The 12,637-nt window shown below is 33.6% G+C and overlaps 1 protein-coding gene across 1 annotated transcript; it reads left to right on the top strand.

The window, feature by feature from the left end:
- The first annotated feature begins 656 nt into the window (after nt 1-656).
- LOC127864919 (uncharacterized) lies at nt 657-11,307 on the top strand. The gene is made up of 6 exons (XM_052404810.1): nt 657-661; nt 1,117-1,210; nt 2,645-2,751; nt 5,063-5,149; nt 5,877-5,979; nt 10,078-11,307. Exons 1-6 carry the CDS (start codon nt 657-659, stop codon nt 10,099-10,101), a joined length of 420 nt encoding a protein of 139 aa, XP_052260770.1. The 3' UTR covers nt 10,102-11,307.
- The last annotated feature ends 1,330 nt before the right edge of the window (nt 11,308-12,637 follow it).

The raw sequence follows: 12,637 nt of genomic DNA, 5'->3' as shown, positions 1-12,637 counted from the left end.
TACAGTGTGAACATGTATACATGTATATGTAAATGAATTTATATTGCACTTTGGATGCCCCCAGGGGTTATACTGTTTTGCGCATGTAGGTCCGTCGGTCGGTCCGTCCACCAAATGGTTTCCGGATGTTAACTCAATAACGCGTAAACCTAGGATCATGATACATTATTGGTACAATGATTATGACTGGCACATGTCCCCTATTGATTTTCAGGTCACTTCTTCAAAGGTCAAGGTCACATTGACTAGAAACAGTAAAATTGTTTCCGGATGATAACTCCAGAATGCTTAGGCCAAGGATCATGTAACTTCATAGGTACATTGATCATGATTGGCAGATAACCCCTATTGATTTTCAGGTCACTAGGTCAAGGTCACATTGACCTGAAGCATTAAAATAGTTTCTAACATATTCACACAATGGCTGCCACTATAACTGACAGCCCATTCAAGGGGCATGCGTGTTTTACACACAGCCCTTGTTTGCATGCCTTGTTTGAAAAGCCTTAGAAATAATATGTTTGGACACATGAATGACTAAATTAATTGCTGCAAATACTTTTAAAGCATATTTATTTATTCAAATTGTTAACTTACTTTTCTAGAATTCATTGGAGGTCATCTAGAAGAGATAGCAAGTAGCCCATCAGTCGAACATGAGGTAACAGCCACCTTACTATATTGATGTGAATTAATTATAAAAATAAATATGTTTAAAAAATGCAAAAAAAGTTATCCGATGAAAGAGCAGTGGAATATCTTAGGCAAAGGACTCAGAATGGAAAGGGTTTGAGGAAACACTGTCTAGTCAGAAAGAAACAGTTGATTATACAATCTCTTAGCAAAAGCAATAAGAGTCACTGTTAAAAACGTGCCCTTGCTAACAAATCTTTACTCAAAGTAAGGATAATTTCTGTTGTTGCTTTTCTATAATTCCTTTCTGATCTGATTTCCCATTCACATGATATTTCATCTCCAACATTAAAATATTAGGAAAACATAAGTGAATAATCACAGGAGTAATGAGATTGCAGCTGTCATTTACGGTAGAGAAAATGAGAATACAAAAACATAAAAGAAGTAAATATGTCATAGTATATCATGATCATTTTGCAGAACCTCGGACCAGCTGGCAAACACCCCTGCCTCTGCCATGGAGTTGGAAGGGGGAGACACTGACCCAGTAGTCGATCATGTGGCGACAACTAGGGTACTCTATTTATGTGAACTAATTGTAAACATAAATATATCCAAAAATGCAGAAAAAGTTAATCTGATCAAAGAACAGTGAACTGTCTTAGGCAGCAGGAGACTTAGATTGAAACTGGCTTGAGAAAACACTGTCTAGTCAGTAAGACACAATTGATTATACAATCGCGAAGCAAAAGGAATCAGAGTTACTGTTAAAAGTGTGCCATTGCTTTCAAATCTTTTATGGGTATTATGGTAATTTCAATTCTTGCTTTTCTATAAGTCCTTTCTCATTTGAGATCCATTCACATGATATTCCATCTTCAACATTAAAATACTAGGATAACATGAGTGAATAAGCACAGGGAGTAATGAGATTGCAGCTGTCAATTACGGTAGAGAAAATAAGAATACAAAAACATAAAAGAAGTAATTATGAGTATATCCTGATCATTTTGCAGAACTCGGACCAGCTGGCAAACAACCCTGCCTCTGCCATGGATTTGGAAGGGGGAGACACTGACCCAGTGGTCGATCATGTAGCAACAGCCAGGGTACTCTATTTATGTGAATTAATTGTAAACATAGATATATCCAAAAATGCAGTAAAAGTTGTCCGATCAAAGAGCAGTGAACTATCTTAGGCAGCATACTTAAATTGAAAAGGGCTTGAGAAAACACTGTCTAGTCAGTAAGACACAATTGATTATACAATCGCGAAGCAACAGCAATAAGAGTTACTGTTAAAAACGTGTCCTTGATAACAAATATTTCATCTGTGTTATGGGTAATTTCAATTCTTGCTTTTCTATAAGTCCTAGGTAATAAAGGAAGTAAATATGAGTATATCATGATCATTTTGCAGAACTCGGACCAGCTGGCAAACACCCCTGCCTCTGCCATGGAGTTGGAAGGGGAGACACTGACCCAGTAGTCGATCATGTGGCAACAACTAGGGTACTCTATTTATGTGAACTAATTGTAAACGTAAATGGATCAAAAATGCAGAAAAAGTTATCTGATCAAAGAGCAGTGAATTATCTTAGGCAGCAGGAGACTTAGAGTGATAAGGGTTTGAGAAAACACTGTTTGTTAGTAAGTCAATAACACTTGATTAAACAATCGCAATCAGAGTTACTGTTAAAAGAGTATCCTTGCGAACAATCATTCTTCAGTCTTATGGTAATTTCAGTTGTAGCTTTTCTAAATTGATAAACCTCTTGTGTACCATAATGCAAAGCATATTTTTAGAGGTTCATCGACGTATCTTTTAGGTTATTGTGGTATCGGTATACATTTGATTTATTATTGGATTGTTAAATTTTGCAATAAATATTTTAGGAAAGAGTCAGTGTTCACATTTATGCACTTCTGCAGAGAAGTGTTGCATCTATATGCATCACACTTATTAACTTATGTTGGACTTTTTACTTGAAACATGTAATTTGTTTAGGAGTCAAGATATCCAGCCAGAGCGAGTACATCAAAGGTTTGTGGCAGACATTACCTGTTGACTTATCAAAGAGGGATGTATTTAGCTTTACCCTCCCATCAAAACATGTAAGTGCTGTCCAAGTAATTGTCGTTATCTACGGATGGATCTCATATTATAGGAAACTATGTTTATCCTTAATCATCCTTTACACCTCATATCTGGTATTGTTGTCAGTAAGAATGATATTGATTCCCAACAGAAAGCAGGGTCTTGTTTTGCCCTTGTCAGTCTATTTTGCTCTCCGTCCTTCATTCACTCTTTTGCTTGTCCAGATATGCTTATCCATAATTGTCAATGGAATTTTATTAAACTATCAAGAAGTTTGTATACAGCTTGGTCACACATATCAATTAAATTATGTAGGGATCTACAACATAACCACAGAGGTTTGACCTTTTAATTGATTCAAATTGAGGTATGTTGTTTATTCGGAGCTTTCATTTAGAAACTTTTGTCTGAAATATCATGAAATAATTCTTAGTATGCTAACACTACATGCTAATCAAAATCTATAGAAAAAAGGAAATCTCAAGCAATTTTTGGCAAAGCTTATTATTTTGAAAACAGTTCAGAAACAGTTTACATAATTTGATAAGAAATTCACATATGAAACACAATCTTAAGGAAATGCAATAAACCTGGATGTCATGTGTATAAATGTAAAGAAACAAACAATAGTATTTTAATGACATATTGTATAATTGCTTGTAAACATAATGTTTTAGGGAAATTAATTTTAGTGTATTTATATTAGCTTGTCACTCTTTCACTGGCAGCAATGTACTTGACGTCATACTGGTTCTTTGATGCTTTTAATCAATGAATGTGATGTAGAAAATAATTCACAAAATAATTTAGAATTAAATCAAGGTCATCAAAGTGTAACGAATCCATAACAACTAAATAAAGGTAATTTGTTTATCAGGTTCCTAAATATGCAGTAAGTAATTATATATACCATAATAAAATGTGTTATAATAAGTGAAGGTGAGTTAATTTCTCTGAGGCGGAGAGAGAAAAAAAAATTGTCATTCCATACTTCTGTCTGTCACATTTTTCTATCTGGACCTGTTTTTCAGCAACTATTTCATGCAATTTCTTGAAATTTTAAATTAATGTGTCAGCATGTTGATTGTTCAAATTTTTTGGGCATACTAGGTAACTCCTTATTTATGCCCCTTTAATTAATTCAAATTAAAGGAATTATGTGTGCTGTTTATGAGTACATTGTAGTTATTGCATGGAATTTCATATAAAAATCATCTTACTACCGAGGGTGCATGCATATATTATGTCAGTATCTACTTGGTATGCAAGTAAATAAATATTCTCATTTATTTGTTTATGTCCCCCACCACTATAGTGGGGGACATATTGTTGTTGACCTGTCTGTTTTTTTGTTTTGTGTGTTTGCGTCAAACATTTACATTTGCCATAATGAAGCTAGCTAATTAATATTTGGCAGTCAAGGTCAAAGGACAAATATATGTGGTCAAATCGCTTATTTAATGCCTACTTTTGCAACATTGAAGATTGCAACATTGATATTTTGCATGCATGTGTATCTCATGGATCTGTACATTTGAGTGGTGAAAGGTGAAGGTCATGGTCATCCTTCAAGGTCAAAGGTCAAATATATGGGGACATGTATGTTTCACAAACACATTGCTTGTTAAATATTATGTCCTGCAATAAGCTGTTAGTAAATTAACTATTGTGTGGAATATCATGTAACTAAAATGTTTTGTTTTTAAATGTGGTTGTTCACTTCCATATTTTGTTTGATCAGCTTTAAATGTTCGATCCTTAATTGATTGTAATTGAGTTTTTCCCGCCTGGGGTATTGTTTGGAATTCAATTTTATTAGTCTATATAACATCAAGTTGTTTATTATTTATACAGTTGTTACATACATTTTGTCAGGATGGCTTGGTCAGTTAGAATTGTACCCTTTTATGATAGGCAGGGCCCTCAATCCATTTTAGGGGAAGCGGGTCGCTACCCATACCAGGGGGAATTTTCGAGGCGTTTCCCTTTTGGGGGAATTTTTTACTTACTCTCTAATTATAACATTTGTACAGGTTTGCACTATATTCATTGCTTTTTTCATAATAAAGTATGTTTGACAAGATTAAATTAAAATAGAATTGAGATATAATAATCATGAGACACATCTATCTTTTTTTTTAGGGGGAATTTTTCTCCCAAAAAGGGGGAAAAGTATACTTTTCAGGGGGGAGAATGCGGCCGAATTTCGGCCGTGGATTTGACAGATTGAGGGGCCTGATAGGATTTTCATTAGGATGGGGAATACCAACCCCATGATTGATTTTCTTGTTATTTATTGTACTGATTTCCAATGTTTTCTTCATTTAGGCACCTTTTCGCAGAGAGTCCATTATTTATTATTGACCTAAGAGTCAGAGAAACTCATTGTCTGTGCAACATGCCGGATGATGGAAGGTATGCAAGGTTTCATTAATTTGTCCTAAAGCAAGTTAAACTATTAATTAAACAATAACAAAATAGTTACCTCTACATGAAACTTAAACACCATATTGTCCTTCATATTGACAATATCACCATATTGTAAATTGTCCTTCCGTTTCTGAAATGTTGGCTATACATGAATCATTTTCTCTTGACAATTGGTCTCCCTTTCTCAAAATTTGTCACTTCTTTGCAACGAATCAAGGGATTCAAAAGCATTTTTCCCTTATGTTCACCTTCAAGAGAAATCAAGTTGCAATTAACACACCGTGCTTGTTCAAGGTCAAACTTTGAATAAATGCTACAAATTTGCCTACACTTAAAATTGCTTGTCTACTTCAAAGGTTGAATGTTGTTATATGTCTGAACTGGTTTTTTATGCCCCCGGTAGGAGGGCATATAGTGATTGGACTGTCCGTCTGTCTGTCTGTCCGTCTTTCCGTCACACTTTGGGTTTAGGTTTGGGAAAATGCTCATTATTTATATGTCCCTTGAGAATGTTACCTTAATATTTGGTCTGCATGGGCATATGGGCAGGGCCTTTCCATACGCACACAAATTTTGACCCCTGTGACCTTGACCTTGAACTAAGGGTTTGTGTTTAGGTTTCGAAATCTGCGTTTAGGTAAGTTAAGTGGGATGTGCTGAGATGTTTAATGTGTTGCTGATGCTAAGTGTATCTTTTGAATGTGCTTCCCAGAGAGTACTGGCAGTGTGAAGGATGCTTTAAATGGTTCCACCCGGAATGTGTTGGTGAGTCAGTGGAACCAGAAAAGTACAAGTGCGCATCATGTTCACACAAGGTATTGTTTTTTGTTGTTTTTTTCACTTACCAAAACCTATTTAAAAAAAACGCTGTTTTACATGGATTTGTATATTGATATATTTGTTACCAACCTCTTCTTCAAAATCTTATGGACCTATTGTACAGAAACTTCACACAATAAATATTATATGGCATCTTGGTTCGGGATTTTAAGGTAAATATAGTGGGTTAACTGTTCAAAATACTTTGTGAATTAATTGAGATAAAAACGTTTACATTTATTCATTTATTCGGACCTAGCTTGTTCTTGGTTCATGGTGCCAATTGTATGGTTATGTACATGTATATAAAAGAACAGATTATGATAAAAGTATGCTTAAAATACGTTTGAGCCATTTAAATGACAATTTTGACTTTCATACATATATTTAATGCTTGTTTTGAAATGTACATTAGTTCGGTGAATAGCATTTGTGTAACCGTCAATATTGAATGCTTAAAGGAAGAGTTACCTGCTTTAGTTAATGTACACCAAAATTAAATATTGTAATAAAACCATCCATTATTTAGTCGTGAATGACCAAGGTAAAGGATTGGCGCGACTTCAATAATATTACAAAGGTTCACTTTTAATTTTCATACGCCCGTTTTTTAAAACAGAACGTTTTATAGTTTCACTTTTGGCGGGCGGCGTCCACAGTAGTGTCCGCTCTTTAATTTCAACAGAAATATCTAGGTCAAGTTAGAATATGGGTCATGTCGAGTCAAAAACTGGGTCACGGGGTCACATAGCGCATTTCACATGGGTTTAGCATGGTGTCCGTTATCTAATTGAAGAAGTTTTCATATGATCTTCACCAAATTTGGTCAGAAATTGTGTCTTTATGATATGTGCATGTAGGTCAAGTTAAAATAGGGTCATGGTAAAGTTATCACGTTGTTCAAAACCTTCAAATAGGCGTATCTTGTGACAGTTTGGCAATCTTGTTTTATTTTCACAAAGCTTGTATGCATTCATATAGAGCCAGATTTGAAGCGTGTATAATATATAACTCATATTAATTATCATTTTAATTATTAACTATACATTTGTTAATAAGTTGTACAAAGGGTTCAAAATTGTAAAAAAAATATATGTGTACTCATGCAAATGCATGTCCTGACTGTTTCTGTTATTTTGGAGATTGCATGACTACCTATCCGAAGGTAATGATCAAACTCAGAGCGCAGAGGCCTATGGATATTGTTCTTCTAGTTGACTTCCATTAAGGTGGTATAAATTAATATTCTGTGAGCTAAACAAACAAGTATATGTTTGTCAGAAAAACTATTTCCCCTACTTGCGCCGATTTGAAGCTATATATTCGACCAGTTTGACATTGAAGAATGACCTGAATTTGACCTTTCACCACTCAAAATTTGCAGCTCCATGAGATACACATACATGCCAAATATCAAGTTGCTATCTTCAGTATTGCAAAAGTTATTGCAAATTTTAAAGTTTGACACAACATACAATCAAACCAACAACAAACCAACCAACAGACAGACAGACAGACCAACAGACAGGGCAAAAACAATATGTCCCCCACTATAGTGGTGGGGGACATAATGACCACTCCACATTCTCTCTAAATTGGCATTTATAACTATTAACACTTTAAATTTGTCATCACTTGCAGAGAATGCAGTTTATATGTTTGTGGGCAACAGTTACTTGTCTATGTTCAAACCTACATAGTACATAAATTTATTTTAATAAAATCAAATCACAATTTACTTCTTTTTTAATTTCAGTGAACCATACTATTCTGTCGTAAAAACAGTTTGCGGGGAGTTAAAGATCCCAACCTAAAAGCTTATCTTGCGAAGGATAAATAGTAAGTTTCCACAAAAATTGTATTTTTATATACGCCCGTCTATGACGGGACGTATTATGGTATACCCCGCGTCCGTCCGTCCGTCCGTCGGTTAATGTCGTACGCTACGTCAAATATCCTTTGACAGATTTTCTTCCAAATTTTAACACAATCTTAATATTGATAAACCTGATCCCCTTTCGTTTTTGACGGAATTCTGAATTGTCGTTCCAGAGTTATGGGACTTTGTTCGTCAAAATTTCGTGATTTCATTGAATGTCCTACTGTAGCTATATAAAAATGTTAAAGTTGTTATAACTTTGGTATGCTTGGACCTAGAGTCTTGAAACTTGACATGAAGGTTGGCCAGAACTAGTAAGTACCACTGGACATTTCAAGGTCATTCATTTGAAGGTCAAGGTCACTGTGACCTTGAATGTAAAAATGTTAAAGTTGTTATAACTTTGGTATGCTTGGACCTAGAGTCTTGAAACTTGACATGAAGGTTGGCCAGAACTAGTAAGTAACCACCCTGGACATTTCAAGGTCATTCATTTGAAGGTCAAGGTCAACTGTGACCTTGAATGTAAAAATGTTAAAGTTCTTATTTCATGTTATAACTTTGGTATGCTTGTACCTAGAGTCTTCAAACTGGAATAAAGATTGGCCAGTACTAGAAGATGACCACTGGTCATTTCAATGTCATTCATTGAAGGTCAAGGTCACTGTGACCTTAATGTTAAAAATGTTAAAATTGTTATAACTTTGGTATGCTTGGACATAGAGTCTTCAAACTTGACATGAAGGGTTGCAAGCACCTTAGATGACCACTGGTCATTTCAGGTCATTCATTCTAAGGTCAAGGTCACTGTGACCTTAAATGTTATTGTTGTTCATGTATCCTACCGTAGCTCAAATATCCCCCGATGGATTTTTATACGCCCGTCTATGACGGGACGTATTATGGTATACCCCGCGTCCGTCTGTCCGTTCCGTCCGTCCGTCCCGTCCGTCCTGTTAATGCTCGTACGCTACGTCAAATATCCTTTGACAGATTTCTTCAAATTTTAACACCAATCTTATATTGATAAACCTGATCCCCTTTCGTTTTTGACGGAATTCTGACATTGTCGTTCCAGAGTTATGGGACTTTGTTCGTCAAAATTTCGTGATTTCATTGAATGTCCTACTGTAGCTCAAATATCCCTTGATGGATTTTTTTCAAATTTCAACACAATCTTAATATTGATAAACCCTGATCCCCTTTCGTTTTTGACGGAATTCTGAATTGTCGTTCCAGAGTTATGGGACTTTGTTCGTCAAAATTTCGTGATTTCCATGCTCATGTACTTATAAAATAAACCATGTATTCAAATACAAATAAACTGAAGTAAAAAAATGATTCAAAGGGTTATTTATTACCTTACTACTTCATTGGCATACGACGGGCGTATCATGCGCTCATGGCGCAGCTTTTATTTGTTTTTGTCTACAGATCTAGTTACCTATGAAGAAAGATGTATTGTTTTCATCACTAACAATTTTTACACAATATCCGTCAATGTATCTTAAATATAATATATGTATAATAATATATAATAAAAACATTTATCTTTGCTTATTCAGATACTTTGTGTTACTTAAGAAATTAAAAAATTTCCACAACATTTTTGTAAACACACTATGTCATACGATCCATGCCCTTCTACAAAAGTAAATGCAAAAGCTGTGCTTAATACATGTTGTACAGCAGCAATTACTACAGCAGTGTCAACATAGATACTGACATGCAAAATATGTCCCTGATGTGAGCTTATGACTATGGTTAACCTTATGTGTCTTCTCTTTGCCTTATAAAATATGTACATTGGTATGCATGATCTTAGCTTAAAAGGCAATGAATGTGATCCTAGTTAATTTAATTTGTTTCATTTATAACTCGACTTATATATATGAAATATATATAGTTGAGCTATCCTTCTCACACCGGTGTCGACATGAGTGTTAGCGTGAGCGTGGAAATGTTTGCGTACTATCCCAATATTTTCCATGTCCCTTGACATATTGTTTTTACATTGAAACAATCATACAAATATGCATGGATTTTGAATTTCATATTGTGTTGAAGATTCATGAAAAGAAGAGTTAATCAAAACTTTAAATCTTAGAACAATTTGTTTAAGAATTATCTTAGAAACTTTTAGAAAACCAGCCCAGAGTATATGTGTAAAGATGACAGATCCAATATTTAATATGCATCTTTATATATTTTTCAGGTGAGTCAAAGCGGACACAGTTGATGAGGAAATATGCATCCAGCATTGGAAGCAAAATTTTTCTTTAAAAAAATACAATTAATTTAATGAGGTAGTTTACATAATGCCCTGTCTGTTGGTTTGTTTGTTTGTGCAAACCTTAACATTTGCAATAACTTTTGCAATATTAAAGGTAGCAACTTCATATATAGCATGCATGTGTATCTCAAGGATCTACACACTTTGAGTTGTGTAAGGTCAAGGTAATTTTTTTTTTGGTAAAATTGATGAATTAATATGACATCTCTTTGCAAATTGTTTAAAAATTAATACATAACTTGTTTCAGAAACATTGTTTAATAACATTCGATTGTCATTTATTCGAATTTGAAAGTTGTCAAAAGTAATTATTTCTCCCTATACGGTAGCTTTAGGTATATGTGATATGTAATAAGAAAACTAGTCTTCATTGCATTACAAATTAATGAAGCATTCTTTACATTTGCTTTTATGACAAAAAAACCTAGTTTAGACTTGTAAAATTGATAAAAATAATTATTTGAACATAAAGTTTGACCAGAGTGAACAATTTAAACACACAAGTTTATAACGACGTGTATCTTGTGCTTTGCATTTGTTTAAAAGTTGCCTTATAATTGTGCGAAGCATGTCTTCTCAAATTAAAAATGCATCTTATTCAAAGGTGATCAGAACTTAATGTGTTTTTTTTAATAATTCAGGGATAAAAAAAATCAGACTAAGAAACCATATACAATAATTCATAGTCTGTTGTCTTCACAGAGAGAAACTTCAATAAAAAAATATGCTGTCATTTTATAATACCTTCGTGTTTGCCTCACGGTTGCCTATTGATTTGTTTTAAAATAGGAAGTTTATAATGAGGTATATAACACAAAGAAATTTCATATTTGAATTATTTTTATGCTCCTCTAAAAAATTCTTGTCTGAGCTTTTTCTCAGCAACTTATTACGGGAATTCAATGAAACTTTATGGGAAGCTTCACTACCAAGAGGAGATGTGCATGTTATCAGCCAGTTATGGTCGGATGATTTTTCACAGAGTTATGGCCCATTGAAATTCTCCATTAACTGTACATATTGTGCATTCTTGTTCGGGCTATTTTAGCAACTAATGTCTGCAATTGAATGAAACTTTATGGGAAGCTTCACTACCAACAGGACATGTGCATATTATCAGCAAGTTATGTTCGGATGATTTTTCACAGAGTTATGGCCTTTGAAATTTTCAATATACTGTTACATATAGTGCAATTCTTGTCTGGGCTATTTATCCCCAACTAATGACTTGAATTCAATGAAGTTTTATGGGAAGCTAACTGCCTTGAAGAGATGTGCGTGTTATTTGTGGGTTCTGGTTAGATGATTTATTTAGAGACTTATGGCCCTTTGAAATTGTTTAAGTTGCTAAACCATCCATCCTATTATTTTGTCCAAAGTTATGCCCCTCAAGATGTTTCCTTTTATCTGAATATATAGTGCAAATTGTGACCAAAAAAAACTTTGGGGAGCTTCACCCATCTCTGACGGCTTGTTTTAATTAAATATTAATTGTAAATCCCATATCACCTTTTATCATACTTTTTTGTAATTTACACTTGGTTTTCTGACAATTGTTTTCCTTGTTTTGTTTCAAATAGGCATGATATGGTTACTATTAAATCAACTTCATATGTTCTTCCCTTGTGATCAGTATTTTTTATATCTATTTCTTAATATTTTTCAGTAGTAATAATGTCTAAGAATGTATCTGGGTAGAATGAATATCTGTTCTTTTAAAGTTGTAACTGATGCTCTATTTATTTTGGACATGACATGTTACTGTCTCGTTTGTACAGAGATTAAATTAAATACTAACTTTTATTATGTGTGATTCTATTTTTGTGTTCCAAATAGGCAGTCTGACATATTAGGTATATTGAAAACTCTTACATATAACATTTGTAAGTATCTGTTATTAATGACAGTTAAATGAAACAATGGTTGTATAGTTGTGTATATTACAAAGTATAATTATTGTTATATTTCGAAATTAGAATTATGTTTATATTTTAATTTTCATACACTTTCAACTATAATTTTGTAATAGTGCCGTTGCTACTTAAATTTTATGTGGTTTGGATGCTCACTTTAATATTCTATGCTCCTTCAAAATACAATTAAGGTTTCACCTTAACGGTTATAACGCGAGTAAAAAGAATCCATATGTAGCAATATACACTGTAAACATGTGATTTAAAACAAGTTTTGTTCAATTCAATTATCTGTAAAGTTCATTCATAACTAGTTTTATAACATGTCTGCTAAATCCACTTACTATATTCAAGCATTTTGCATTATTGTTTTTGTTTAACACTAGAACTGTAAAGTTTATGTGTAATAAAATTATGTTCTGTTCTGTAACGATTGTATGCTGATGTAGTTGTTGCATTAACATTAAATAGACATAAAAATTCGGTATTCTATATACTACTAACATTTATTGTGATTCAAGTTGTATTAAGTTTTGTTCTCTAAACAGATATTGAATTATTTTACTGAT

Source organism: Dreissena polymorpha, chromosome 1, assembly GCF_020536995.1.
Source record: "Dreissena polymorpha isolate Duluth1 chromosome 1, UMN_Dpol_1.0, whole genome shotgun sequence".
Taxonomy (NCBI): Eukaryota; Metazoa; Mollusca; class Bivalvia; order Myida; family Dreissenidae; genus Dreissena; species Dreissena polymorpha.
Note: the sequence above shows the minus strand (reverse complement) of the source record. Positions and strands in the feature narration are given on the sequence as shown.

Coding starts and splice junctions, on each gene's coding strand:
- LOC127864919 (XM_052404810.1), top strand. Junction 1,211..2,644: donor ATCATGTGGCGACAACTAGG/GTACTCTATTTA, acceptor TAATTTGTTTAG/GAGTCAAGATATCCAGCCAG. Junction 5,150..5,876: donor AACATGCCGGATGATGGAAG/GTATGCAAGGTT, acceptor TGTGCTTCCCAG/AGAGTACTGGCAGTGTGAAG.